The 27,850-nt window shown below is 44.4% G+C and overlaps 1 protein-coding gene and 1 long non-coding RNA gene across 52 annotated transcripts in view; one reads left to right on the top strand and one right to left on the bottom strand.

Annotated features, from left to right (window-relative positions):
- Positions 1 to 24,962, top strand: part of LOC128352855 (uncharacterized) — a 60,265-nt gene extending 35,303 nt beyond the window's left edge. The window contains exons 2-6 of one of the 2 annotated variants that reach the window (XR_008320660.1): positions 4,001 to 4,130; positions 8,498 to 8,620; positions 14,640 to 14,719; positions 19,997 to 20,210; positions 24,109 to 24,962. This is a non-coding gene — a long non-coding RNA (uncharacterized LOC128352855). The remainder of the gene's footprint in view (positions 1 to 4,000; positions 4,131 to 8,497; positions 8,621 to 14,639; positions 14,720 to 19,996; positions 20,211 to 24,108) is intronic. The other variant, XR_008320659.1, reaches the window with a different exon arrangement.
- Positions 6,964 to 27,850, bottom strand: part of RIMS2 (regulating synaptic membrane exocytosis 2) — a 741,645-nt gene continuing 720,758 nt past the window's right edge. For 48 of the 50 annotated variants that reach the window (XM_053313368.1, XM_053313376.1, XM_053313396.1 and 45 more), the window contains 5 exons: positions 24,949 to 25,090; positions 16,344 to 16,456; positions 12,746 to 12,847; positions 11,397 to 11,536; positions 6,964 to 10,157 (listed from right to left, as the gene is read on the bottom strand). In XM_053313368.1, coding sequence (XP_053169343.1) covers positions 9,939 to 10,157; positions 11,397 to 11,536; positions 12,746 to 12,847; positions 16,344 to 16,456; positions 24,949 to 25,090 — 716 coding nt within the window. In that variant the 3' untranslated portion in view covers positions 6,964 to 9,938. The remainder of the gene's footprint in view (positions 10,158 to 11,396; positions 11,537 to 12,745; positions 12,848 to 16,343; positions 16,457 to 24,948; positions 25,091 to 27,850) is intronic. The other 2 variants (XM_053313345.1, XM_053313386.1) reach the window with 1 other exon arrangement.

The raw sequence follows: 27,850 nt of genomic DNA, 5'->3' as shown, positions 1-27,850 counted from the left end.
GCTTGACTTGTTTCACCTGTCCCCAAGGACCAGAGAACTCTCGTGAGAGGAGAGATTTCTGGAGTCCGTGGCAGCATATATTAAGCCAGTGGACCCCTTTTTGGTGGCCACCAAAGCTGACCACCAAAGGGGGCCAGCCTTTGGTGCCAGGCCTTCAGTGTGGGACTGAGGTCTTGGGGGGGGGAGTTATAAGGTGGGGTTAGAGGTCTGGGTTGTTTGTTGTTAGTTCTCCCTTTTATTGGGTTGTGCCAGGCCTTCTGTTGTCATGTGTTTGGGTTCTCTTGGGCAGAATGATGCCAGATGTGTGTCCAGTGGCTCTGGGGCAGCTATTACTGTTGTGGTGGGGAATAGAATTGGCATTGGCAGAGCAGCTGGCCATTACAGGGAAAGAGAAACCAGTAATTTACTTACTGTTTCCACTTCCGCTGCCCTGTAAGCTCTCTGGCCTCGGGGAGCAGTTCCAACTTCCCACAGAACCTAGCCTTGCTCCTTTGCAATGCCAGGTCAGTTCAGAATAAGACTGAAATCATCCATGACTTGATCATGGATGAGGAAGCCGACATGGCTTGTATAACTGAGACCTGGATGGGGGAGGCTAATGGCCCAGTTTGGGCCCAGCTTCTTCCACCAGGCTACTCTGTTGTGGAGCAGGCATGGGGATGTGGGCAGCGGGGGTGAGGTGGCTGTGGTCCATAAGGATACTATTTCCCTTACTAGGGCCCCTGTGCGACAGTTGACTTACACTGAGTGTGTCTTTCTAAGGCTGGCAACTAGGGATAGATTGGGGATTCTGTTGGTGTACCGTCCACCCCGCTGCCCAACTGATTCCTTAACTGAGCTGACGGAGCTGGTCTCAGAGTTGGTGTTGGAGTCACCCCACTTTTGGTTCTGGGTGACTTCAATATCCATTGTGAGGCTGATTTGTCTGGTGCGGCTAAGGAGTTCATAGTGGCCATGACAACTATGGGCCTATCCCAACTAGTTTCAGGACCAACTCATGTTGCCGGCCACACACTCAATTTGGTCTTTTGTTCGGATCAGGGGGGTGTTCCGTGGGTGCGGGATCCTGTGGTTTCCCCATTGTCGTGGATGGACCACTACCTGGTTAAGGTTGGTTTCACAGCCACAACCCAGCCCTGCAGGGGTGGAGGACCTATTAAGATGGTACGCCCGAGAAGGCTGTTGGATCCAGTAGGATTCCAAAAGGCCTTGGAGGGTTTTATGTTGGTCCTGCTAGCGATTCTGTCGATGCCCTGGTGGGAACCTGGAATAGGGAACTCACCAGGGCAGTAGACACGATCGCTCCTAAGCGTCCCTTCCGAGCTGCTTTAAGAGTGGCCCCTTGGTATACAGAGGAGTTACGGGGTCTGAAGCAGCAAGGTAGGCGACTGGAGCACAAGTGGAGAACTCGGCTTGGATGTGACAGGACACGGCATAGAGCCCATTTGAAGGTTTATGCGGAGGCGGTGCGTGTAGCAAAAAACCAGTTCTGGTCTATGCGCATTGCTTCTGCGGGTTTGTGTCCAGCAGAGCTGTCCTGGGTTGTGAGGAGTTAGATTCAGGCTCCTTCCAACTCAAACCAATCCCTGGGGACTTTGTTCTGCTGTGATGCTTTTAATGGGTTCTTTGAGGACAAAATCTCCTGTATTCGGGCCGACTTGGACTCCACTGTTTCTGCAGAGTCTATTAAGGTGGTGTCCAGCAATTCCTCTTGCAGTATTTTATTGGATCAGTTTCAATCTGTGATGCCTGATGACGTGGACAAGCTGCTTGGGGCGATGTGGCCTACCACTTGTTCTTTGGATCCTTGCCCCACTTGGCTGCTTTTATCTAGCAGGGACATTGTTAGAGATGGCCTAGTTAATATCATTAACTCATCGCTGAGGGAGGGTAAGATGCCTTCTTGTTTGAAGGAGGCAATTATTAGACCACTTCTTAAGAAGCCTTCCCTAGATCTCTCAGTGATGGACAGTTATAGGCTGGGTTCCAATCTCCCATGGTTGGGTAAGGTGATTGAGAGAGTGGTGGCTAACCAGCTCCAGGCGGTTTGGGAGGAAACCGATTATCTAGACCCATTTCAAACTGGCTTTAGAGTTGAGTCTATGGGGTTGAGTCTGCCTTGGTCGGCCTGATGGATGACCTTTACTGGGGAATCGACAGAGGGTGTGTGACTCTGTTGGTTCTTTTGGATCTTTCGGTGGCATTCAATACCATCGACCATGGTATCCTTCTGGATCGCCTGGGGGAATTGGGAATAGGAGGCATTGCTTTGCAGTGGTTCCGCTCCTATCTCTCAGGCAGATTCCAGATGGTGGAGCTTGGTGGCAATTCCTCTTTAAAACGAGAGCTATTATATGGAGTCCCTCAGGGCTCCATTTTGTCACCAATGCTTTTTAATATTTACATGAAACCGCTGGGTGAGGTCATCAGGAGATTTGATGCAGGGTGTTATCAGTATGCTGATGACACCCAAATCTGTTTCTCCTTATCATCATCAATCATCATCATCATCATGATGATGAAATGGCATTCTCTCCCTAAATGCCTGCCTACAGGCAGTATTGGGCTGGATGAGGGATAACAAATTGAAGCTGAATCCAAGCAAGACGGAGGTGCTCATTGTGGGGAGTCGGAATTTAAGGGATGAGTTAGATCATCCTGGGCTGGATGGGGTTACACTCCCCCAGAAGGAACAGGTACGCAGCTTGGGAGTGCTCTTGGATCCAGACCTCACGATGGTATCTCAGGTGGAGGCTATGGCCAGGAGCGCTTTCTATCAGCTTCAGCTGATTCGATAGCTGCGTCCATTCCTTGAAATAAACGATATCAAAACAGTGGTGCATCAGCTGGTAACCTCCAGGCTCGACTACTGCAATGCGTTCTACGTGGGGCTGTCTTTGTACGTAGTTCGGAAACTTCACTTAGTCCAAAATGTGGCAGCCAGATTGGTCTCTGGGGTAATCTGGAGAGACCATATTATGCCTGTCTTAAAACAGCTGCACTGGCTGCCGATATGTTTCCGGGCAAAATACAAAGTGCTGCTTATTACCTTTAAAGCTCTGAACGGCTTGGGTCCGGGTTACCTGAGAGAGCGCCTTCTTCGGTATGATTCCCATTGCTTATTGAGGTCATCTGGAGATGTCCATCTCCGGTTACCACCGGTACGTCTGGTGGCGACTCGGAACAGGGCCTTTTCTGTAGCTGCTCCTGGTCTAAGGAATGCACTCCCGGCAGATATCCGCAGTTTAGGCTTGCTTTTGGCCTTTAAGAGAGCCCTAAAAACCTATTTATTTGGCCTGGCCTTCCAAGGCTTGTAAAGTGTTGTGTTTTTAAAATGTATTTTAATTGGTTTTAAATAGTTTTAATCATTTTGAATTGTTTTTAGCATTGTTTTAATTGTGGTGTTTATGTCTTTTAAAAGATGTTGTACACCGCCCAGAGCCTCTGGATGGGGTGGTCTAGAAATGAAATGAAATGAAATGAGATCTATCTATCTATCTATCTATCAATCATCTTGGAGGGCTTTTAGCTCAGATATACCTAAGCTTATTTTCACACTCTGATGTTTCTTGTAACTCTTTGGCAGGTGTCTTTTCAATTTTATAAAAATATTGATTCCTTTTATTACTTTATGTTGCAAATCAGTGGCCTACAATCTATCATCTAGTTTACTTAAGGCAGAAATGGCTCAATTTTGCATTTCCTTATTTAAGTTTTTTCTAAATGTATGACAACTCTGCACATAACTGAGTTGTCATCGCATTTCATTAGATTTCTCAGGTTAATAGACTAATTTTATGAGACATGGCACACACGTATTTCCAGGTGGCGTGTCCAAAAAGTATAATCATACCCTGATCACCATGGCAACATTCAGAATGCCTTCCTTATAAGACTTTGGTTTGGGGCACATTCTTCAACCAATATTTCTATAGAAAACAGGTTCAAGTTAAACCTAGCACTACCAAATAGCTTATCATTGTCCTTCTTCCTCATTTAGGCTACTGGTTTAGCTGAAGGATATCTCCTTGGTTTAAATAATCCAAATAGAACAACACATATGAACTTTCCTGTTCACTCAGCTCTTCACCTGGGGCTCTTCTCTGGATGTCCCCACCTTCAGAGTTTAGGTGAGTGGTGAGCAATGACAGAGACTTTTTTGTGGTGGCACATATGCTTATGATATACCCTTCTCAGAAATGTTTGCCTGACACTTACTATGATATCATTTAGGCACCAGGTGCAGATGATTTTATTCTCCTGTACTTTGGACTTTAAAAAAATCTCTTATACTTTTGGCTGCTACTGTTTTTATCTGATTAATTTAAATACATATATTTTTCATTGTTTAGAATGTGTTTTTAATGTCGCATAGTATTGTAAGCTACTTTGAACATAGGTTGGGGAAAGGCAGGATAGAAATGCTTGAAATAAATAAATTTTAAAAATAGGTTTCATCTAGATTTCACTATTCAGTAACTGCCATGAATGATTACCAGTTGAGTGCTTTTTGATGCTGTGCCATCTCAAATGGTCATCCTTTTTTGTTATATGCTGGTGCTGAAGGGTGAGATCTTTCTCATCATTTGGCCATGCCCTAATAGGTAAAACTGTAATCTTATTGGAGAGGGCCAGTTCCAGGTTTCAGGGCCCCTCAGCAAACTGTCCTTATTCGGTCCCCCCCTCCTACCTAGGCAGGCCATGAAGGCTGGGGGCACCGAGGTGGTCTCAGGATCAACAGCTGACTCTTCTGAGGACCCAGCCCTCAGCAGCTGCCCAGCCCTGTTATTAGTCTCACCGGATCTCACTGGAAACATATATGGTTATTACCTATAAAGCCCTAAACGTCTTAGGCCCTGCGTATTCAAGATAACGTCTTCTTCGCCATGAGCCCCACCGCCTGTTAAGATCACCTGGAGAGGTTCATCTGCGGTTGCTACCAACTTGTCTGGCGGCTACTTGGGAACGGGCCTTCTCCGTTGCTGTCCCTGGACTTTGGAATATGCTCCCTATTGAAATAAGAGCCTCTCCATCTCTGGCAACTCTTAAAGAGCCACTGAGGACACATTTATCCACCAAGACTTTTAATTAGATTTATAGTTTTTAAATTTTTAATACTGGGGTTTTAAATGTTTTTAGTTTTACACGATTTTAATTGTTAATTGATTTGATGTTTTAAATGATTTTAATTATAAACTACCCAGACACACAAATTTTGGGTAGTATAGAAATATGCTAAATAAATAAATATAGGTAAGTGTTGTTTTTTAAGTCAAAGGTATTGAACACCCTCTGAGGGGAGATCTGTCTGACTCTAGTTTACTACCCTTTTGAAGGGCAATTAAAAGTAATGTATTTCAGAGGTATTTAGTCTCTGTTTGTCATTTTTTCAGTGTTTTAATTATTTTTAATGAGTTGTGTTTTATTATATGGAGTTTGTTAGCTGTTTTAAAGATTCTGTACAGAAAAGCAGGGTATAAATATATTGGCTGACATGATCTGCAGCCTTTCAGCAACGGAAGGAGGGCTGCAGACCCACAAGGAGCCTCCAGCATTGCTGCACTGAAGATTTATTTGCACAGTGAACTGGGCACAGAAGGGAGAGAGAGGTTTGCCTATCTCCCCACCCTTCAAAAGCCCTTTCCACTTGTATAAATATGTTCCTGAAGGCTGCACAACCCTCAGGAACATATTTGTTCAAGTGGAAAGGGCTCTTGGAGGGAGGAGAGAGATGTGAAATCCACTCTCTCCTTCCCTCTGTGCCTGGTCTGATTTACAACAACTCCTTCAGTATAGGGACTCTAAAGGCTCCTTGCAGATCCTCCTTCCATCACCAGAGGGCTGCGGATCACGTCAGCTATGGAGGGCGGGGTGGGGGGGAAGTAACTTAAGCATACGCTGGAATTTTAACTTAGGGACTCTTCTTTACAGTGTGCATTCTATGAGGAACACAAATAAAGTGAGCTCCCAACATGCATAGCAGCTGGATGCCCAGGTGACTGCTGTCAGGGGTGGCTTGTCCATGAGGCGAGGGGAGACAACGACCTCAGGCGGCACCTGTACTATGGGGCGGTGAGCACAGGCATCCCGCATCGCTTTACCTGCCTGTTGCTGCCACTGCTCCCCAGCTCCTTGCTGCTTTCTGCTCCCCAACCTACTGCCCCAGCATCAGGGGCAAGGCCAGCCCACCTCCCTTGTATACACTGCCCTTCCCCATCTTGTGGCGGCCATACCTTTGCTTCCACTTTGCTTGTTGGGTGGCTCTTTTCTCTCATGCCTTCCACCAAGAGGCTTGTGCATGTGGAAGAGAACAAGGCAGCGGGGGAGGGGGGGAGTCCTCCAGCAAGTGAAGCAGTGGCAAAAGTATGGTGGCCATGAGATGGGGAAAGGCACTGGTGAGGGAGACAGTGCAGTCCACATTCCCTGATGCTGGTATCAGAGAGCATGGCTAGCAGCATCTTGGTTTCGCCTCAAGTGGTGCCAGTACACAAGCTGGCACTGACTGCTGTGGCCTAAGGGGGTTTTGCTTAGATTTGAGAATTACGCAAGATTCGATTCGTATAATACGGGCACAGCTCCCCCCCCCCACCAAGCGCTTGAGGAGTTCCTTCCTCATTTCCCAAACTAATTTCATTCTTCCTCCAACCAACCACCCCAAAGTTAAGTGAGGAGTTGTTCCTCAAGCATTTCCTTTGTCTGTACCTCTGCTGTACTCCCATTTTTTTCAATGGGCCTTGCACAGGAAGAATTTTTTGGAGTCGACTCCAACTCGATTGCACCCCCTTTCCTTTTTCCTCAAAGAAAGGTGAGACAAATTAGTCATGACTGATATAAGTCTCACTGATTTCAAATGTATTTAGTCATGAATAGCGTTTTTGAATACAACCCTTTGTTCTTTTGTTTTCCAAGGAGATCACGACTGTATCCTTGAAAAGATACATAACAAAAAGAATCATGTACAAATTCTGTAAAGAAAATGTTTTATTTAAAGTGTTAAATACCATCACCAGAATGAATTTGATTTACATTAGTTGGTGTTCATTAACAGGCCTAATCTGCCCTTTTGTCCCCCAACTTCAATTCTCTTTACTTTTAAAACAGACTATGTACAAGACAGCTGTGGTCACTGGAAGAGTGCTATTTACATGACTAAATAAGTAGAGTTGCAGACATGTGGATATTTAAAAAAAATACAATCAACTTTCAAAATAAATACTGCATAATGACTGAGTATGTACAGACTTTCCATATGATCATGTCCTCCTTGTCTGAATTAGAAATAATTTCATATAGGAATATGCATAAAAGAATGCATGACTGTGTATCACAGTATCAGGAAGGGAGTTGTATGTTTAAAAAATAATTTTTTCTCCTAGGGGATAATGCAAATGTCAATTTTTAGTATTTATTGGTTGCTCATACACTGTTGATTATTTCAATGAACACATTTTACCAATCTTCATTAACACCTATCCATTTTATATTACTTTGCAGTGAAAATGTCATTACTCCAGTTTAGTCATTTCTGCAAGGGTTCTGGTACACATGCAGAACTCCCACCAGCAAATGCTCCCCCATTCATTCCAATAGAAGGGGCAGATCCTTGAGGACATTTCTTTCCACTGGTGCAGAGATGGAGTTTTAGATAAAGTTGGTGCAATTCACCAGCACCACAGCTGCACAATCCCTATTCATTGCACTGACACTTGTGCAGAATTCTTGGGCAAACTTGAGGGACTGTACTCAGGATTTTGACCTATTTCACATTGTACCATATAAAACAAAGAACATTTGAAGGGATGCCTATTGTTACCTTTGCCCTCTTATGATGCATGTACATTTTGGGTTAACAGGTACAGATTTTTCATACAAAACCAGAATATCTTGTGTGCATGGCCTTAATTTAAACATCATGTATATTCAAAAATTATTGCAATGCTTCAACATTAAACAATGGGCATGTCTTAAAGACATTTAAAGATACAAGGGGGGAAAGGATGGTTCACTTGAACATAAACAAGTTACATTCCCTTTCATCAAGAGACATTAATGAAAAATCTAGACTTAAAGTACCCCACCTTTCTTCTACTCCTTCCAATGGTACTAAGTTACCTGATAAACAGGAGACAAGTTTTCTTCTTCTTCTTAAATACCTGTGATGTTTGCTTTTAGGCTCTTGGTGATGGTGTCAAAAAACTAGTAAATTGCATGTACTTTGTTTAAGGCGTTTAAAAATCAGAAGGTGCAGTCCTGCCATCTCTTAGGGCATGTAACTACCATGAACTTAAATAATAAATAGGTGCAGGATTGCACTTCAAATTTTAACTGTTTAATGTCAGGCTCATAGTCACTGATTTGCCATCACAAATGTAGTTTATGAAACTGAATATAACAACTTAATTGCTAGTTATTGTGACCCTAAATGGGTACCAATTTGTTTGGCTCGTGCAAATGATGCTGCTATTTAATAGGACTGTTATCTTGCTATTTCTTCAAGACCTTCCAGAAATGATAGTTCAACCTTTGAACAAATGATGCTGGTGCTGAAAACAAATTTATTGAAGACATATTACAAATGGCCACATGATTCCAGTATTTTGCTGCAGAATTTAATTTGAAGGTGAGAAAAAAGAAAATAAGTTTCCATGCACTGTACAATAAACTGCAAAAAGTTCAAATTTTTTTTATCAAATACATGCTGAATTATTGTAATGTACTCCCCAAGACATGTTGCAAAATCGGTTTCAACATGCTTGAAAAAAGTTCTTAAACAATATTTTCCTCAAGTAATTCAGAAATGCAGAATCATCTGCAACTCTGAACCAAATATGGGGCATGAGAGTAACAAGTCAAAAAGTAGCCGTTTCAGAGTATAATGATCATCCTGGGAGGTAAGTAGGGAATGAGAGAGAGAGCAAAAGGAGGGCGGGGCGGAGTGGGTGGGAGGCAAGAAGGGAAAAGAAGTGTACAATTTGCACATATTGTTGATCTTTACAAGGCTTGTACCTTTTACATTTAAATAAATTTAATATATTACACTTATTTCTTGTCACATAAACATAATTTTAAATATTTGCTAGAAATTATTTATTTTTCATTTGTCTGCAAAAACACAGACCATGATTGGTTTAAAGAATGATAAACTTGGTGTGTCTTATCACCCTGTTGCATTCTCTCCCCTTTAAAACCATGCACTAGTGAAATTTATTTTTAAAAATAATATAAATTGTTGAAAATGGCTGATTTATTCTTTTTTTGCAAGTTGCAGCCCCAAGAAAATAATTTTAAGTGTTCAGCATAATCTGTGTCCATGCAAAAAAGTTTCTTTAATTTCATACAGTACAGTACAGCCACAGAATTTTATTTTTCAGAGTCCACACACTGGATTTGACTCTAGCAATTGCTGGAGTAATAAAGCCTGCCACTATAAGTCTTCAACCTTTCTAATAAGGCGGGTTTCCTCTGCAGTTTAATAACTGCTATGACAGCTGGCTTTCTTTTAATGAGCCTCTTTTCTTCCATCCTTCCAATGACTTGTGGCATAGCTTCTTTGGGTAGCTCCATTTCTGTGGCATAACCAGGCTTGGGTGGGGAGAAAGGGCAGATAAAGAAAAGGGAGCAAGAAAATAGATGTGCCATTGAAAGGGACTCTTGTTGCATGAGACAGCTTGATTCTTTAGTTTAATCCATGGCTTCAGATTGGACTAAAACTTGAGTGTCACTGACTCCAAACCATTCAGTTCTTTCCAGCTCCACTCCTTCACCTGAGGACTTTCTTTAGAGCACAATGTGTGCAACTTCCTCTGAGAACACAGGATCGCTTTATAGCCCTAGAAACAGGCTCCGAAGACACAACATTAAGCATGCAGTGTTACCAGGGTTTGCAACCTGTTAATTTTTTTTGTAACGCTGGTTGCTATGACAAAGTTTCACAGCTGCTATGAGCGAGCGTAAGAAGGTCCTGTTGAACTTTCAAGAGACGATTGGGAAGCCCTTCTTGTAAGAGGGGCCAAAGTTGGATCTACTAGGGATGAAGGGGGGAAAAGTTTGAACCAGCCAATCACCATGTTGGACAGGTCCAGTTCATCTAAAAGTATCTGTGCCACTCCCATAAAGGATTTATGATCCATACGTCCATAGTCTCCCCAGACGATTATCTGTTGAATTAAAAAAAAAGAAATAAAGGTTTCTATTAAATAAATATGGAAGCAAATTCTTCAGGTCTATTAAAACGATGATCTAGAATATTTAAAAAATAAATGGAGAATCTCATTGTCTCCCAAGCTGGATGGTCTGAGAAGAAGAAAAAGGCCTTTGACTCAGCAAACTAAACTAGGAAGCTTGAAACTTGGGTCGCTGTGTGTATGTCTATCCAAGTGCCTTGATGCATACTCTAGTCTAGGGCTTTTCAGTTTGACCTTCTGATTCAGGTGTCTTGCTATGTATCAGCAGCTGTTCAAAATACCTCCACTTATGGAGGTTGGTGTCAGAACTGCAATGAGAATAGACTCAGATGCCTCCTGCACAAGGTGAGGAATGGTTTTTGAATACCATTAAGTTTCTGGTATTCCTGATGTTCTTTCTATGGAATTTCAAGGAGCTCTGAGGCACAAGCAAGGACTGAGGAGCTGCCTGGTCACATCTCTGCAAGAGGCATTCCCTTTGTTACAGTGGATTGAATCCTTGTGATGGTATTTCCCAGTGCAAACAATTTCATGATAACCTATTCATTTTTTGGAGTTTGCTCTCAGCTTAGTTTATATCATTGGTAGTGAAAGATGCATGGCATAAATATCACAATCAAACTAAAAGGTAAGATCAAAGCCTTTAAATAAGAATATTAAGACAAAAAGAGTGATGTCCGGGGTGTAACAAGGTTGAAGTGGGCCCTGGGACACATGAAGTGAAGATGGGCCCTTGGGCCCTCTGTCATCACCTACTTCTCTTTGCTGACATGGTAAAAACAAAACATTCTTGGCATGCCCTTTCTCTTGTTCCGATACAAATAATATTACACATCCCAATCAGGAGCCAGAAACTTGCCAATTGGGTAGGAGGGGAGAGCTGTCTGTTTCTCAGCCAGTGGCCTCCCTCCCTCATGGGCCCACGCACATTTGTCCCCGCTTCTTCAGTTATAGCTAAGCCCCTGGTGATGGCATCAGTTATTGGTTATTCATGAATCCATCTAATGGGCTTGTTATGGCAGCAAGGTAGGACATGACTCAGTATTAATGTTGCAGTTAGATACTTGTGTGCAAACATTGAGATCAGTATAATAGAGAGCTTTGGACATTGCTATGCAGAAGGTGGCATATGGGGCAGTTAGTCAAGTATATTCAATTAATGATGCTGAAATGGAAGAATGTTAGATATACAAGGCTCTAGGTGTTAATTACCTGTAAAACCTTCCCTTGGGGACTCTCTTCAAATGACAACAGCTGCTGGTAAAGAGGTTCCAGCGTTTTTCTTGCCACCTTTGTTTTCTTTTTGGCTATACAGACTCCATTTTCTAATAGATACACCTTTACATATGGTGCTTGGGGGAATAAAAGATGAAGATTTGTCAGAGGTCCAATCATGCACATTAGCTATACTGTTTAGCATTCTACATGAAAACCTGTTATTTAGCTGATAAATAATCTGAATACATTCTTATGCACCATATTTTGGGGCATTTTTTCCATTTTTGGGGCACACTGAATAGCCAGCCTTATCTGTTCTTCATCTCTCCTCCTCCCGTGGCATTGTGCACATCTGGCTTTCAACACCTACTGATGGTGGCTGCCATGATATGTAGTCTCAAAGAGTAGTATGGCTTCATGCAGGGCTGAGGCAAAGCCACAAGATGAGCCTGATGCTTTGAAAACCCAACTGCGAAATCAGCATTAGTGTAATTATCCCCGTTATTACAAATGGACATAAATGGAGTAACACTATTCCTGTGCTCCCAGGTTTTAAAAGTGTCAGAACTTATCACGTGGCTTTGCTGAAGCACCACATGGAGCATTGTGACTCCACTAGACTGCACATCATAGCAGCCACTGACTGACATCCTAATTAAGTGTGGATGCAGCAGGAGGCTGCTCTTAATGCAGCCAGATACTACACACATGCACACATACTATAGCACGTGTATGAGGCAGAGGAAGTGATATTGCTGATTTTCCCTGCCTCTGGAAGTGTTCTGTGCCTTCTAAAGATATGTCCCTGAGGGCTGCACAACCTTGGGGGACTTGTTTTTGGAAGTCAGAGAAGACTTTTGGAGACAGGGAAGATCAGCAAGAATTGTTCCCTGTATGCGCTGTGGTAGTAAGGAAGCCACAGCCTCCCACTGTGTCCTTGCTTCATTAGTCAGGATGTCCGCTACTGTTGCTTCATGGTACAATAATGAAGCAGCAAAAGAAAAAATAAAATAAAAATCTAAGCTAGTAAGTTATGATTTCCAGGACTGAGCAAAACAGAAGGCCAGTAAATAATTGTTCAGGTTCTGGAACAGTTTTAAAGTTTCTATATGTATGCCTAGTGATAATTTAATTTGTTCTATGTTAGCATTTACAACTTGAAGCCTTCTAACATAAAAAAATAAATAAATCTAATAGCACATAGTTTGCAGGTGTTGTCAAAAAAGAACAAAAAAGAACAAGAGAGAGAACACAGCCTTAGGTATGATAGCTACAATAGACAATGACCAGATGGCTAATATGCTGCCATGGTGTTCTTAGTGATAGATCTGTGCTCCTCTTACCTGGCAGTGTCTTTGAACCTGGTTTTACAACAAGGCCTCGAGCTCGTATTATTTCCACCTCTAACTGTCCTTTTTTGTCCATCATTCCAATCTGGATATCACCTAAGGAAGAGAAAAGCCCCCAAGTATTGCAATTAAAAATACAAACTATTATATTAAAATCATGTTATTAATGGGAAATCATTATTCCCTTTCCCACAAAATATAGTAGAAGCACATAGGAAGGAAAAGCACCACACCAACAAGGAAGGAATCAGGAACGGTGCAATAGCGATTTCTTAAACAGTAGATCCCAACATATTTCGAGTTGAACTTTTCTTCAGGGGAAGTGGTTTACAAAGAAGAATATTCAACTTCTAAACAGTTTAGCTTCTTCCCCTGAAGAAGAGTTCTACTTCTTCCATTTCCTTCCATCCACAAAATATAGTCCAACAAACAACTTTAAAACTAAGTAAAACCTTTACTGTTATTTAACTGCTAGAGCTCACTTTAAAAAAAAAGGCAACAACCATTATTACATTTATCCCAGAAGCCCTGAGTACATCCTGAAATCTGCATCTAGCACCTAGTGAGGTTAACCTATTGAAGTCTGCATAACTCCTCCTGTTCTCCATCTTAACACTGTTAAAAATTGCCAACCTTGAAGCATCTACATCATGATTTTTTGTGTGCTGTACTTAACATCTAGTCTGATAAGGAGTTCTGATGAACTCAGAAATTGCTACTCACAACCCTGTGTAATTTTGGTTCTAATAAATATATTACTAGACTTTGACTTTTAGGTTTTTTTCTAATAGACCAACACAACTATTGTGCTCAGCAAGGAATACAGACATGATGACAAAGGAATCCTCTATAATAAAGAGCCAGGGTGTGCGCCCGTGTCTCTGCGCCCGTGTCTTCCTCAGCCGTTCTGGGCATGCGCGGAGCGCATGCCCAGAACGTCTGAGGAAGATACGGCCGCAGGCACCAGGCGGCCATGTTGAGGAGAGCGGCGGGCTGAGAACAGCCTACGGGGAGGGCAGAGGGTCCAGGCCGGCCGTGGAGGCCGGCCGTGGAGTGAGCTGACCGCTGTTGGGAGCGGGGAGCAGCTGGGCTCGCTCCCGCCGAGCGGCTCTCCGAGACAGAGCGACAGCTGCTCTCTGGTGCAACCCCAGCCAGCCAGGGGTAAAGCGAGTGAGCGAGCGGAGGGCCGGCTGCACAATAATAAGCTGCTGCTGGCTCCTCCCGCTGCCGAGTCTGATGGACGGACTGGCTGACTAGCTACGTGGGGGGGGGGAGGAGCGAAGAGGCTGGGGGGCTCTCAGGCACGGAGCGAGCCAGCCAGCGAATAGCGGCCGGGCAGCGAAAGTGGAACGAGCCAGAGTGGCGGGCAGAAGAAGCGAGAAGCGCACAGCGGTGGATGCTTTCCACGGCCGGGGGTTGTTGGTGGCAGCGGCCAGAGACCGTTGGAAGTGCCGCTGCATGGGGAGGAGGGAGACAGGCGAGGCTCGGCCACCGTGCGTGCCCTTCAGTAGGCCGTGCCCACAGACCCCCTGCCTTCAAATTCTCTTTTGCTTTTGTTGGGTTGTGCTCCTTGGGACTAGCCCAGACACCTCTTCAGGGCTGGGGTTGGCCCCAGGCTCCAAGTCGCCAAAGGAGTAGTCTTGCATAGGAATATAGGAAGCTGCCATAGACTGAGTCAGACCCCACCTCTTCTAGCGCCCATTAATGTAACGGGCTCAAAGTTACTAGGGGAAAGGGGAGCAAAGCGGGGACCATGCGGACAGGGAGCAAAGCAGGGACTATGCGGGACGCAATAGCGGTCTACTAGCGCCCGTTAATTTAACGGGCTTAAAGTTACTAGTTATTTATAATACAGACTTGATTGGAATCTCATCTTGCCTCTCTTCAGCACATCTGCCAACATCCTCAAGGAACAATGCCAACATATTTTATATCTGGATTTTCGGGGTGGCTCACTCATGAGGCAAGGTGAGATGATGTCCTTCGGCAGTGCCTGAGCCATGGAGTGGTGAGTGTGGGCATCCTGCCCCGCCCCATCCCGTGGGTGTCACCTCACCTGCCTGCTGCAGCTATTACTGCTCCACAGCTCCTTGCTGCACCCCCTTTTTCTTCTCTCCCCACCCTCTATCCTGGCCAGAGCCCCTGATGCGGACACCAGCCCTTCTTCCCTCACCCATATCATCCTTCTGCATCTCCCAGCTGCCTTTCTTTCTGGGCATGCCAGGATTTTAAACTATGAGTTGGTAAGGGAGATGCTTCTGAAGTGGCAGCTTCTGCTTCTGTTTTATCACTTTGTTAGTTGGATTGATTTCTCTTTTGCTGTCTTTCCCCATGCCTTCCACCAACAGGCTTTGTGCGGGGCACGTTGCTCCCCAAATGCAGCAGATAAAGCACACAAGCTTGTTGGTGGAAGGCACAGGGGAAGAGTGTGTGAGAGAAAGTGATTCAGCTAGCAAAATGGCAGCAACAGAAGCCGATGCTCTGTGCTAGAAGTGCCTCCTTCTCCACTGCCACATAGTCTGAAACTCCTACATGCCCAAAAGGTAAGGAAGGCGGGAGATGAGAAAGGACAGTGTGGGTGAGGGAGGTGGGCCTAGGACTGGTTCTTGTCAGATGGCATTGTCATCAGGGAGCTGTGTTGGTGGCATTTTGGCATTCTCTTGAGCAGTGCAAGCACTCAACACTCAAGCCAACACTGCATTATAATGCATTTGTAGCATTCAGTTACATTTTCCCAAGGCCAAGCGAAATCAGCAGGCTAATGGTAAGTTCATCTCCCATTTACTACTAGTATTTTAAAGTTGAGAAGATTCAAAAACATCAGATGAAGCATCATAGCTTTATAGTTTTATCACTTTACCATTATTGACTCTATGGTACTTCACTTGATATTTTTCAGGTCATTTAACTTTAATATATTATGCATATAATTTAAGAATACATCTTAACTCCTGCCTTAAGTGATGTTAATGATAACCTCTAGTTTGCGTATAAGATAAGGAGTCATCCACTATGAGCACTGGCCAATATCTGGACTAACATTTCACATGCCAAACAACATTTTACATGGGCAGTGGAGGAAGGGAGACTTTTGCCTATCCCATCTCTTCCCTCTGTACCTTCTCCAAATACATCCCTGATGGTTGCAGGATCCTCAAGGACATATTTTTGAAAGGCACAGAGGGCTGCAAAAGGAAGGGGGATAAACAAAAATTGTCCCTTCCCTGTTACATGCAGCTAACTTTGAAGTGAAAATGTGCTTTTCAAAATGGAACTGTAGTGGTTCTGAAAAATTAAAATGAACAAGCATTTTGCTATAGGAAAGAAGAAAAATATAATAAGGACAGGGAAACTGGTGAGTAGAAACATTTTAAATTTTCTATATTTTAGTATCCATGCTTAGATTTCCAGAAATTGTCAGCACGAATGGCTGCACAGGGTTTTTCTGCAGTTGAGGGAAGTTGATATTTCTCTCAAAAACATGAACTAAGCCTAATTCATCCAGCAAGTATGAGATAAATACAAATACCTTTGCCCAATTCTGCTTGTTTTTGTTGTATTCATACTTTAACCAAATAGCAAAATGTCTTACCCATTGCTGGAGTTGCCAGGGTTTGGCGCCCAACAAGCTGTGCAGGACCAAGTCCATCCAGAAAGTCACTGAACTGGCTGTCTGCAGCCAACCGTACTCCAGGAAAGATCAAACTGAAAGAAAACCATCTTATTTTTAGTAATCTGTTTCTAAAGAGTCAATGTCAAAATTTAGAGACTGCTAGTTATGAAGCTGCCTCACAACAGTGTATTCATTTACTGTAGGGCTGCACAACCTCAGCCCTCCTGCAAATGTTGGATTACAACTCCCATCATCACTCACTGTTGGCCACTGTGTCTGGGAATGACAAAGAGTTGTAGGCCAAAAACAGCTGGAGGGCCAAAGTTGTGCAGCCCTGGTTTACAAATACACATCTACAATTAGTGACAAGAGAAAACAAGTGTGTAGATATCCTAAAATGTTCAGTCAGGGACAAACCAGATTCTACATTATACCTCCTCTAAATGCCATTTCTTTGTAGCACAAAATGATCCATACGAATATAGATCTAGATTTCTGTGACAGTATGAATTTGTGCCACCTATTCATGTTTATTTTTTTTATATTAAGGTCTCTGTGATCATATGACTTTGCTTGCTTGAATCTGACCTAAAGCCAGAAGTGCTGTTAGCGTTGTATTTTGAAAGGCTTACAGGTTCCTGAAGTTGGAATTTGTTCCCCTAAGGCTTGTTGCCTGTAATAATCAACATTTGCTTTGAGATGTAGGGTTAATTGGCATTAACCACACTATGAGCCGGGTCTCACGATCAGAGAAACCCGTTTTGGTGAGTTGCTAAGCCCGCTCTTCCCGCACACGAGCAGGGGCTGGGGGGAGCGGGGGCCGATCGGCCCCGGGAAGCTCCAGCATGCCCTGCGTGAGCACGCAGGGCATGCTGGTGAGACCCCCGGAGCCAGCTTTTCGCCTCCCCTCCGGGGGTCTCCTCATGAGTAGCTATGATGCGAGCGATCCACAAACCCGGGCTAAGGGGAGGGCTACAAAAGCGGGCTAGCTGCTTGTAAGCCACCAGGCTCACCAGCAAGCCAGGTGGTTTACACAATCAGCAAAAATCGGGCTAGGCTCTCCTAGCCTGATTTTTGCTGATTGTGAGAATAGCCCCTTTATTTTTGACTGTCTTGGAATTCTAAGTTTGAAGTTGGCTTGTATATCTAGGTTAAGCTTAACCTTAGTTCTGCATTGCGCCTGAACCCACCCTCAGACTAAATTGTAGTTTGTTTCTTTGACTCCTCCCTCCAAGGGCTGCTGCTCACAGACATCAGCTCAGAGCAGCCACAAGACATGGTCACTCTAGGCTGCAAGCAACTCACACTGGTGCCAGCTTGATACCTCTCAAATTTGCTTAGAAACTTCTTACATAATCTCTCCAATCTTTGCCTAGAGTCAAAGTTGCTGACATCATTCACCTTTCTTTTTAAATCCAGAGATTTTTAAGGAAAGGCAATTAAGACTGCTTTGCTCTCCTGCTACTCTCACTGCCACCAGAGCTGAAGTCCAGCAGCAGCCTGTTGTCACAACAACAATAAAACAGTACAGGCTGTGCTGAAGTCCATTTCCCAACCTGGTGTTCCTTTCAGTTTTGTTTTCTATTTGAAGGGTAGGCAACTTTTGACATTCCAGTTGTTGTTGAACTACAACTCCCATAACTAAATTATGGCTGAGGATGTTGAAAGTTGTAGTTCAACACCAGCTTGAGTACAAAAGGTTGCCTACCCTGCTCCAAAACAAAAGTACATAAACAAAAGCACAGCTGAAAAGTGCTCTCTCTCACTCTTTTTGCTCGCTTGCCTACCCTGGCTCAGGAAGTCCACTAATCTATTAGTCTGATGAATAAAAAAAGACCTGAAGAATAACGTACCCATATTGCTTGAAGAACCATCTGATGAGTAAAATATTGTGAGGCTGTCACATGATTGCAGAAAATCGGGCTAGCCTCCGCTAGCCCAATTTTCTGCAATCGTGTGAACCACCGGGCTCAGCTCCAAGCCTGGTGGTTCTAGAGCGGGTAACCCGCTCAAGTACCCCCCCAAACCGGGTTTGCGGACCGAGCGCTCTGCAAACCCATTTTTTTTTATTGTGAGTAGCCGCGGTGTGGCTCCATGCCATGGCTTCTCATGAGGAGACCCCCGGAGGGGAGGTGAAAAGCCACATCCCGGCTCCGGGAGTCTCACCAGCATGCCCTGTGCACTTGCGCAGGGCATGCTGGAGCTTCCAGGGACCGATCGGCCCCCGCTCCTCGCTGGCTCCGTCATGGAGCCAGCAACCGTGTGGGCGGCCGATCCGGCCTCCCAGGGCTCCCTCCCTGCTGGCTTAGCCCGCTCTCCACGCGCACTCTCCAGAACCGGGTCTCACTGATTGTGAGACCCAACTGTACATCTGGTTGCTGAACTGAGCCAACACTTCTTGACCTCTGCCCTGGCTATATGTGGTTAAATTACTTGATGAACAACAGAAACGTTTTCTGAGAAATGACTGAAGTTAGAAGTTGTTACTGACAGGGCTATTAGAGAAGCTGCTTCTCAACTACTGAACTGTGTTTTCAATTAAATATGATATAAGCTGTTTTCAGATGTTCTAAGTGGGTGCAACTTGTATATCCGAAACCAGGATATAAACGGATGCCAGAAACATAAAAATAGGTGTGTGCACGAATAGTTCATGCTGACCTGGGGCCGGTTTGGGGTTCAATCGCAGACTGAACTGGGGGCAGTTTGGTCTGTGATCGAACTGAACCAGGCCCGGCTAGAGTGAACTGGTTTGGTACAGTAAGGGGTGGCTGGGCCGGGGTGGTAAGAGAGGAAAAGGGGTGCTTACCTGGGTGGCACAGCTGCTTTCCCTCCCGGCATGACCCCAAGTGCACTCCACCCCCCTTTACCATGTTGCTGGCTTGGTTCTGGGCCCCACGCATGCCTCGAGACCATTTGCATGGTGTCCATGCTTGCATGTACGCAATCTGCATACTGTTGGCCTCTGTGCATGAGTGGATGCAATTTGCGTGGCCACGCAAATGGCCTCTGTACAGAACTGAGGTGCTGCTGAGCCAGTGGCTTGGTAAAGGAGGAGGGAGTACGCTTGGGGCTGCTCCGGGAGGGTGAGCAGCTGCGCAGGCAGCTGCAACGCCCAGGCAAGCACCTCCCCCCCTCACTGCCCCTGATCACCCCGATATCTTTGAAGGGCCCCCACCCCCTGTACTTGTAAAGTGGCATCCTCACCGGATTACCCTTTACAAGTATGGCTGCCTGAACTGATTCGATCAAATGGACTGGACCAGCCAGTTCAGAGCAATGCGTTTTGGTTCAAATAGATTCGTATTCGAACCAAACCGTATATTTAGTTCGTGCACACCCCTACACAGAAAGCTGAACTTTGTCTTCCTTCCTCCATGTAACATTTTGAAAAAAGCTGCCAAGGTTTATTTGAACCATCAACATTCTCTGTCAATATGGCTGTCTGCAAATGTGTCCTTCCATAAGAAGGAAACTCTTCAATGTCAAGAGGCAACCTGTGGGCTCTAGACATGAGTGTACCCCCCCTTTCAGTTCCAACAAATATCAGCATATGCTTCATGCAGGCCCCCGTGTGATGGGGGAAGAAACCTCAGCAGCCTGCTCTGACCAGTTTGCTTGTCACTTTGCAGATAAAGTTGCTTGTATCCATGCCGATTTGGACTCCAGGAATTTTGGCAGTTCCAAGAGACATGCCTCGGCAACCATCTGGTCTTACTGTGATGAATTCTGTTCAGTTAGTGCAGCCTGAGGAAGTGGACAAGATCCAAGGCAGTGTGCAGGGAACATCATGCGCTCTGCACCCTTGCCCTTCATGGCTAGTAAAATCTGCCAGGGAAGGAACAGGTAGGTGATTGGCGCGAATTATTGCTTCACTAAGGGAGGGCAAGATGCCATTGAGCCTCAAGCAGGCAGTAGTAAGGCCACTATTCAAAAAGCCCTCCCTTAATTCCATCAACTTTGATAATTATTGGCCTGTTTCAAATCTTCCCCTTTAAAGCAAGGTGATAGAGTGTGTGGTGTCTGTGCAGCTGCAAAGGTTCTTGGATGATATGGATTATCTATTCTAGACCCTTTTCAATCTTGCTTTTGCCCTAGGTTTGGGACTGAAACTGCCTTGGTCACCCTGGTGGATGACCTATGCCAGGTACTAGACACGGAGAGTGCATCTATGTTGGTTCTGCTGGATCTCTCATTGGCATTTGATACCATTGACCATAGTATCCGGGACCGCCTCTCAGATATAGGGATCGGGGATGATGCATTGGAATGGTTCCAGTCCTTTCTTTAGGGGGAGGTTGCAGAAGGTGGTGCTAGGGGGCTTCTGCTCAATTCCTGGCCTCTGGGTCTCATAAGGCTCAGTATTGTCCCTCATGCTGTTTAAGATCTACATGAAACTGATGGGAGAGCTCATCAGGAGGTCTGGATTGAAGTGTCATGTACATGCAGATGACACTCAGCATTACCTTTCTCTGACATCAGATCCTGTACTGATATACTGAGCTGAGGGGTTGAATGTGGGCTAGAAAGCTGAGGTTAAATCCAGACAAGATGGAGGTGCTGCTGGTCAGTAGAAAAGCCAATGGGACAGGGTGATTCACCCAGCTCTGGATGGGATTGTACTCCTCTTGAAAGAGCAAGCTTGGGGTTGGTACTGGACCCAAATCTGCTTTTGGATGCTTGGGTAGAGGCGGCGGTCAGGGGTGCCTATGTACAGGGGTACCTATGCCTATGCATTTTTTGAGAAGACAGATCTGGCCATGGTTACCCATGCCTTAGACATGTTGCAGCTGGATTACTGTAATACACTACATGTGGGGCTGCCCTTGAAGAATATTCAGAAACTTCAGTTGGTGCAGAATGCAGCTGCCAGGGTTCTCTCTGGAACTGCTCACTTGGATCATATCACACCTATTTTAAAAGAGCTACACAGGCTGCCAATTTGTTCCTAGATCCAATTCAAAGTGCTGGTTTATTACCTTTAAAGGTAATAAACATTTTGCGCCCTTAACAGTTTGTGCCCTGGATACCTGAAGGCTCTCCTGCTCCCAGGGGTTTCTGCCCACCCAGCGAGGTCGTCAGGGGGGTGTCTTTGCTCTTTGTGTGCCAAAGTTGAGAGAGGTTAAATTGTTGTGCATGTGGGACAGGGCCTTCTCTGTTGCTGCCCCCCAGGCTCTGGAATGCTCTCCCAGTGAATGTCCACTCTTTGACATGTCTGTTTGCTTTTAAAAAACAAAGACTTTCATTTGTTCAGGCTTTTATCCCTCAGGGACTGCCAGGTTTCTCAGCTCTCCTGCTTCTGAGTCTCTTTTTTATGGTGTGTGTGTGTGTGTGTGTGTGTGTGTGTGTGTGTTGGGGGGGAAGGTGTGTGTGATGGCTTTTTTTTTTACTGTTTAACTGATTTTAAGGTTTTAAATGTGATTTTTATGGAGTTTTATTGTATTTTAACTTATGTAAAGCACCTTGGGATGCCTTATGAAAAGCAGTATAAAAAACTGAGCAATAAAATAAATAAAGCATAATATGAACTTTGCAAGCAGTAAATGTCAAAACTAGGCAAATGAAGTCTCAACTGTTTTTTGTATCCTAAAACACCTTAGCAGTAGTGTCTAGATAGGCAAACCATATTGCAAAGCATTAAACTTTAATGGGATAATGAGGGTCAGTGACATGTTTTCTCTCTTCCAGATTGCTTCTGGAACATGAGCAGAGCTGGGGCGTTTTGCCCACTTGCACAACAGCGCACACACATAGAGAGACTGAGGGAGCTTTATGTATGGCCCTGATAAAGAGGAACTGTGCGGATGTGACATGGTGTTACAGCCCTGCAGTTCCTATTCATCGGGGCAAAGCAAGGTTGGTGGTGGCCCCGGGACAGGCTGTCAAGACTGCTGCTGAGAGCACTACCCTGCACCGGCCACGCCCATTCCCCGTCTCAACTCACCAATGCAGGGGGTATGCTCACCGGTGGTGAACATAAATGTGCATACCCTTGCTCTCTGCAGCCAGTGAAGGGCTTTCTTCGCTGGCTAGGTACTTTTTTTTTGCTCCCTTGCTCATGAGAGAGAAAAAGGAAGCACCCAGCCAGTGTACAAAGCGCTTGCTGACTGGAAAGGGCAAGGAGTCAAGCGTTCATGACCAGCGCCAGGAGCATCCGCTGCACCAGCATGCTGATGCAGGGGAAGGGGTGTGGCTGGTGCAGGCTGGCCCAGGGAATGGCAGAGGGGGTGCCTTGGTGGCTCCCTGAACCCAGGGACATTTGTACCCCTGCCTCATTTTCCCTACGTGCCTGCTCCTTATGCATGTGCTTTGTTAGTTAGGATGTCAGCCACTGAGCTTAATTTTCACACAATGTGTAGACTGGAGCTTAAGGCTATGACTCTAGAGGAGTCTCATGTGGCAGTCTATCAAAATCTGCTTAAAAGTAAATAGGCTCAGGATCATAATCATTAGTGGTGTGCATGGAACAGCACCTCCGCGGTCCGCCACTGGGGAGGGGGGCTCTTTGAGGGCAGGGGAAGGTGTACTTACCCCTCACGCTGCTTTTCCTCCTCCAGCGCTCCTGGTTTTGCAAGCATTTGGGGTGGCAGGATACCTCCCTACCGCCCCTTTCCTCGTCAAAAGGCTTCAAAAGCCTAACTGCGCGTGCACACATCGCATGCGTCACGTCCGTGCATTACACACGCGTGCACATCTGATGTGCACACGCAACGTGTGCATGCGCAGTTGGGCTTTTGAAGCCTTTCGACAAGGAACGGGGGAAGGGGTGGCAGGGAGGTACCCTACTGCCCCAAATGCTTTCAAAACCGGGAACACTGGAGGGGGAAAAGCGGCGGAAGCTGTAAGTACACCCTTCCCCACCCTTAAAGGTCCACCCCTCAGCATCGAACCGCCAAACCGGCCTCAGGTCCGGAGGCCCTTAGAATAGGCTCCGGACTGGTCCGTGTACATCCCTAATAATCATTCATAGGAAAAATGACAAAAGTAATTAGCCTACTTATTAATTTATTTGTCAAACTGTGGTATTCAATGTTAACTTTAATTATAAGAAATAACATTACTTAAAAGTTTCCATCGAATATCTAGGTCCTTACTATTTGAAAATAAAAATGCAGGTACAATCCAAGTTGGTTTTATTCCCAAAGCATGTAAAACAATCAGGCAGTAAATGAAAGGCACCATAACTACCGGTATATTGCTGGCTAAACTAATTTATTTACAAGAAGAAATCTGAGAGAAAGGTTTTGAGGAAAGTTCCCAAAAATTCTGAAGAAATGAGATGCTGGGGAGTTCAGACATAATGCAGAACCATGTTTTATTTCATCTAATTGTAGTCAGTTTATCTGAAGCCATACCAGTCAACAACCAGTGGCTTATTTTGGGCTGTCAAACCAAGCTCTGAACCCAAGATTTGAAGTTGGTTTGTTTGTCCTATCCATGGTTTCACATTATGTTCATATCCTCAATCACAGTTTAATTTTGGTTTGTTTCAGTAGCTCTGCCCTTGCCAAGCTGTCATACAGGGTGGGTTCACATATAACATGGAGCCTACTTGCAAAGTTGTAACTGACTTGTCTGTGACTGTCTGAACCCATGCCAAGGCAGGAATTTGAGGTTCACACGGGGCCTCAAACTGAAATGCATCACCCAGATTTGAAGTTGGCTTGCCAAACCAAGTGTTCTCCAACTATAGTGCATATTATGTCTGGAACCACATTCTTTGTGAACCTCTGGTTTGTTCCAGGTGAGCCTGTCTCCATGCCATTTGGACCAAAGCATGACAAGGCAGGCTGCGACAGCATCCAGGGCTTCGCTGGGAGGTCCTGCCATGGGGTGTACCTCTGGCTCAACTTGGGTGCTACCAAGAAACCAAGATATATGATCATCTACAGCACCAGCTTCAGATTCCTCCCCCCCACCGCCATCTTGAGCTTGGGAAACCTCAGGTTCTGTTATGTGTGAATGCAGCCATAGACAGAAACAAGTCTATAACATGGGAGCTAAGGAGAAGGGATTGGACTCTTAAAAAACTATAATTTGGCAAAACAAACCAAGACTTGGTGATCAACTGTGGCACCAATTCAGGTGTTATTGTTAAATAAACCTAAGTTAAAATAAAGTGTTCAGTGTACTGTCTGAACCTGCCCACTCTCTTGCAGTGCTGCTTGGGCAATGACAGAAAAGGCTGGGCAGAACAGTGTACGCCTGCTCTTCAGGGCATCTGCACTAATGCTCACTCAAATAAAGGGCAAGCTCCAGGTTTAAAGCCCTAGAAGTTTCCAAGATGTATGTTGCTCTGTACAGGTGTGGCTCCCATGTGTGCCACTGCACAAAGACCATGAAGAAGGACGCCCTGGAATCTTCTCAATAATCTGTGTTGTCCTCCATTTAGATTAAACATACATGCACAAACATTTATTATGAGTTTCTTCAATATGCTCGACTTCCAGTACAGTGCACTCCTCTCCAACGGGGGGCATGCACATACTGGAAGTCAAACACGAGAAACATCATTTGGGGAAGAAAGCCTCTTCTTTACTTGATTCTTAAACCTGGAACTTTATAACAAAGGCCTCTGACTTACTTTCCCTCAGAGCTGTAACTATTCATGCTCCCATCTGTGGATTCCCGGCTGGCTTGACGTGTCATCCAGTTTCTCATCTCCACAGCCAATCCAGTTTCTGTGCTTCTCTGGACTGTGCTCTTTAACTTTTTGCCACCTGCTTCTGAAGAAACATAGTAAAATGCTTAGTAGGATCAAGTTTCTATAAAAAATGAAAATATCTGAAAGAGAACAATGTAGACAAAAGTATCTAAAGGACAACAATGCAAAGTAATAGTTTACCAATCCATACAGTTGGGTTTTTTTGTAAATCATATTCTTTAAATCCTATGGTTATGCAGTTGAGCACAATTTCACAAATACTTAAAATATACTTCCTGACATGATGCACAAACAGAACAGGGACTAGAAGGAATTGTCACCTGCTGCTGTGGACATGAAAGCCACAACTTGTGGTTGTGCTACTAGCGTTACTGTAGTTTATCCGATTAGCCAAAATGGGGGAAACTACAGTAATGCTGGTAATGCAACCACCATCCTGTTCTATAATACCCTTTTTGAATGGTTGCACCGAGAGTAAACAAAAGCATGATTTTGAAATATATTGCACTCCTACAGGAAACAGATTTACAATGTGTGTATGAAAACAGCTTTGCTTATAAAGATAAAGTCTTTCTGTAGTAACATACTGAAACACCTTTGTTAACCAAAAAAATATTGTGGTAGCCCTTGTGGTAACCATAGCATAAATATAAATAAAATATTAACTACAGTGTACACAAAGTAATACAATGAGGCGAGTCTCACGATCATTGAGACTCACTTTTAGGGTGTTAGCGGGATTAGCCCGCTCTCCCTGCTCTTGAAAGGGAATCATGATTCATCTAGTCATCTAACGCATGTCCAAAACACCACCCCACAGTACTGCAGGACAACCCTACTCTTCTGCCATTTTAAATCTCAGTGGAACAGGGCTGTTCTGCAACACTGTAAGAGGAGTTTTAGACACTCACAATTGAGTGGGTGAAGCTGAACCATCAGCGTTAACCTGTGCAGAATGTGAGACAATATCTTAAGGAATTTTTGAAGGCAGAATTAAAATAGTTAAGTTTTAAAAAGTTTATAATTGTGATTAAAGTTGCTTACAATGTTTACAATGTTGCTTTTGTAAAAACAGAAATATTAATTCCAGTTTTATTATGCAACTATCATCTGCACCTAATAGTGCAACGGGGAAGTAACTTGCTTAAGGAGCAAGAAGTTGCTCGTTCGAATCCCCACTGGTAGATAGAGATCTTTATTTCGGTCACTGACCAGCAATAATCCCCATTGATATGTTTCCCAGGCAATGGGAAACACCTATATCGGGCAGCAGCAATATAGGATGGTACTGCGTGGGAGATGGCAATGATAAACCCCTCCTATATTCTACCAAAGAAAACCACATGGCTCTGTGGTCACCAGGAGCACAAACCGACTCGACAAAACTTTACCTTTACCTTTAAATATAACAAATTATGTTTGTTGGTTGGTACAAAATAAAGTCGTACTTCCTGATGATTTACAGTAACCAAATTTTACATATACAATCCTGCTCAGTAATTCCAAAATGACATCATGCCCAAGAAAAGCAGAAGATTAACATTTACTATGATTAAAATTTACTACATATGGTAATTGGCCAATAAAATGAATAATGTTTGGAGTTGAAATCCAACAACTTTCAAACTGTTCTTTTACTTCCCTTTTGCACGCACATTAATAAAAACTTCTATGATATATTCATATTTGACACAATCAAATAGTGATTTTGTCCATTTGCAAGTCACTTCTGTATACCAATTTAGTTATCACGGGGGGGGGGTAGTTCCATTATTTGTGGTATTCTACAGCCCCTTAACTAAACTGAAATACAGTTTAGAGCAATATTTTGAGAATGTTCAAAACCTGTAAGTCACTAGAGTTAATTAGGTCAATTATCTTTTATAGAACTGAGGCATATTGAAGCCTACTTAAAATATATTCTTTAAGATATATATTTGCAAATCAACTAACTACAAATTATAGAACCAGCAAAACCAAAATCCATGATTTACCATGATTTAAATGCTATGATTTAAACCATGATTTAAATGCTAAAAACTAGGGATGTGCACCGAATTGCTTCGGTGCACATTTAAGGGTGGCAAGGGTCCTACCTGCCTCTTCTCCAAGCCTCCGCCGCCCTGCCATGACGCTGTTGACATGGAAATACCTCTGTGCGAGTGGCAGCTTGTTGTGCTGCTTGCTCCATTAAAACGCCATGGTGATGGGATGCACGGGGGGGTGCACAGGCATCTCTCATGCGGCATCGGCATGTAGGATGCCAGGGGACACATCCCATTGCTGCAGTGTGGCGTTTTAAAGGAGCAAGCAGCACAAGCTGCCGCCTGCACAGAGGTATTTCCATTTCAACAGCACCACAGTGGGGCAGCAGGGAATTGGAAGACAGGCAGGTAGGACCTGCCTGCTTCCACTTAAGGGAACCCCTCACCCCGCGCCAAAATGTTTCGGCGCCTCTCTCAAGAGGGACCATAAATGCTTTGGGCTCATCCCTACTAAAAACTAAACATATTGGGTTGCATCTTAAGAACCATGAAAGGAGTTCTGCTCATGGAACAGAGTCTGCTTCCTCCTCACAACAGCAGTCCTCAAAAGAAGCTTCTCTCAAGGACTGGGGGTTGCTTGGGAACAACACAGGATAAAAGCGAGGGACCAGCTGCTGGGGAGGTACTGGTGGAAACTGAGGACTTTCTAAATGTTTGAGTAGAAATGTATTCCACCTGCACAAACAAATTAATAAATTCTATTAATCTGCCTATTAACAAATTCAAGAATTTCCTTCTGACTAGCTGACCCCGCACAGAGCATCTGTGTGCTCTTT

Source organism: Hemicordylus capensis, chromosome 4 (genome assembly GCF_027244095.1).
Source record: "Hemicordylus capensis ecotype Gifberg chromosome 4, rHemCap1.1.pri, whole genome shotgun sequence".
In the NCBI taxonomy this organism is placed as follows: Eukaryota; Metazoa; Chordata; class Lepidosauria; order Squamata; family Cordylidae; genus Hemicordylus; species Hemicordylus capensis.
This window is presented reverse-complemented; position numbering and strand designations above follow the sequence as displayed.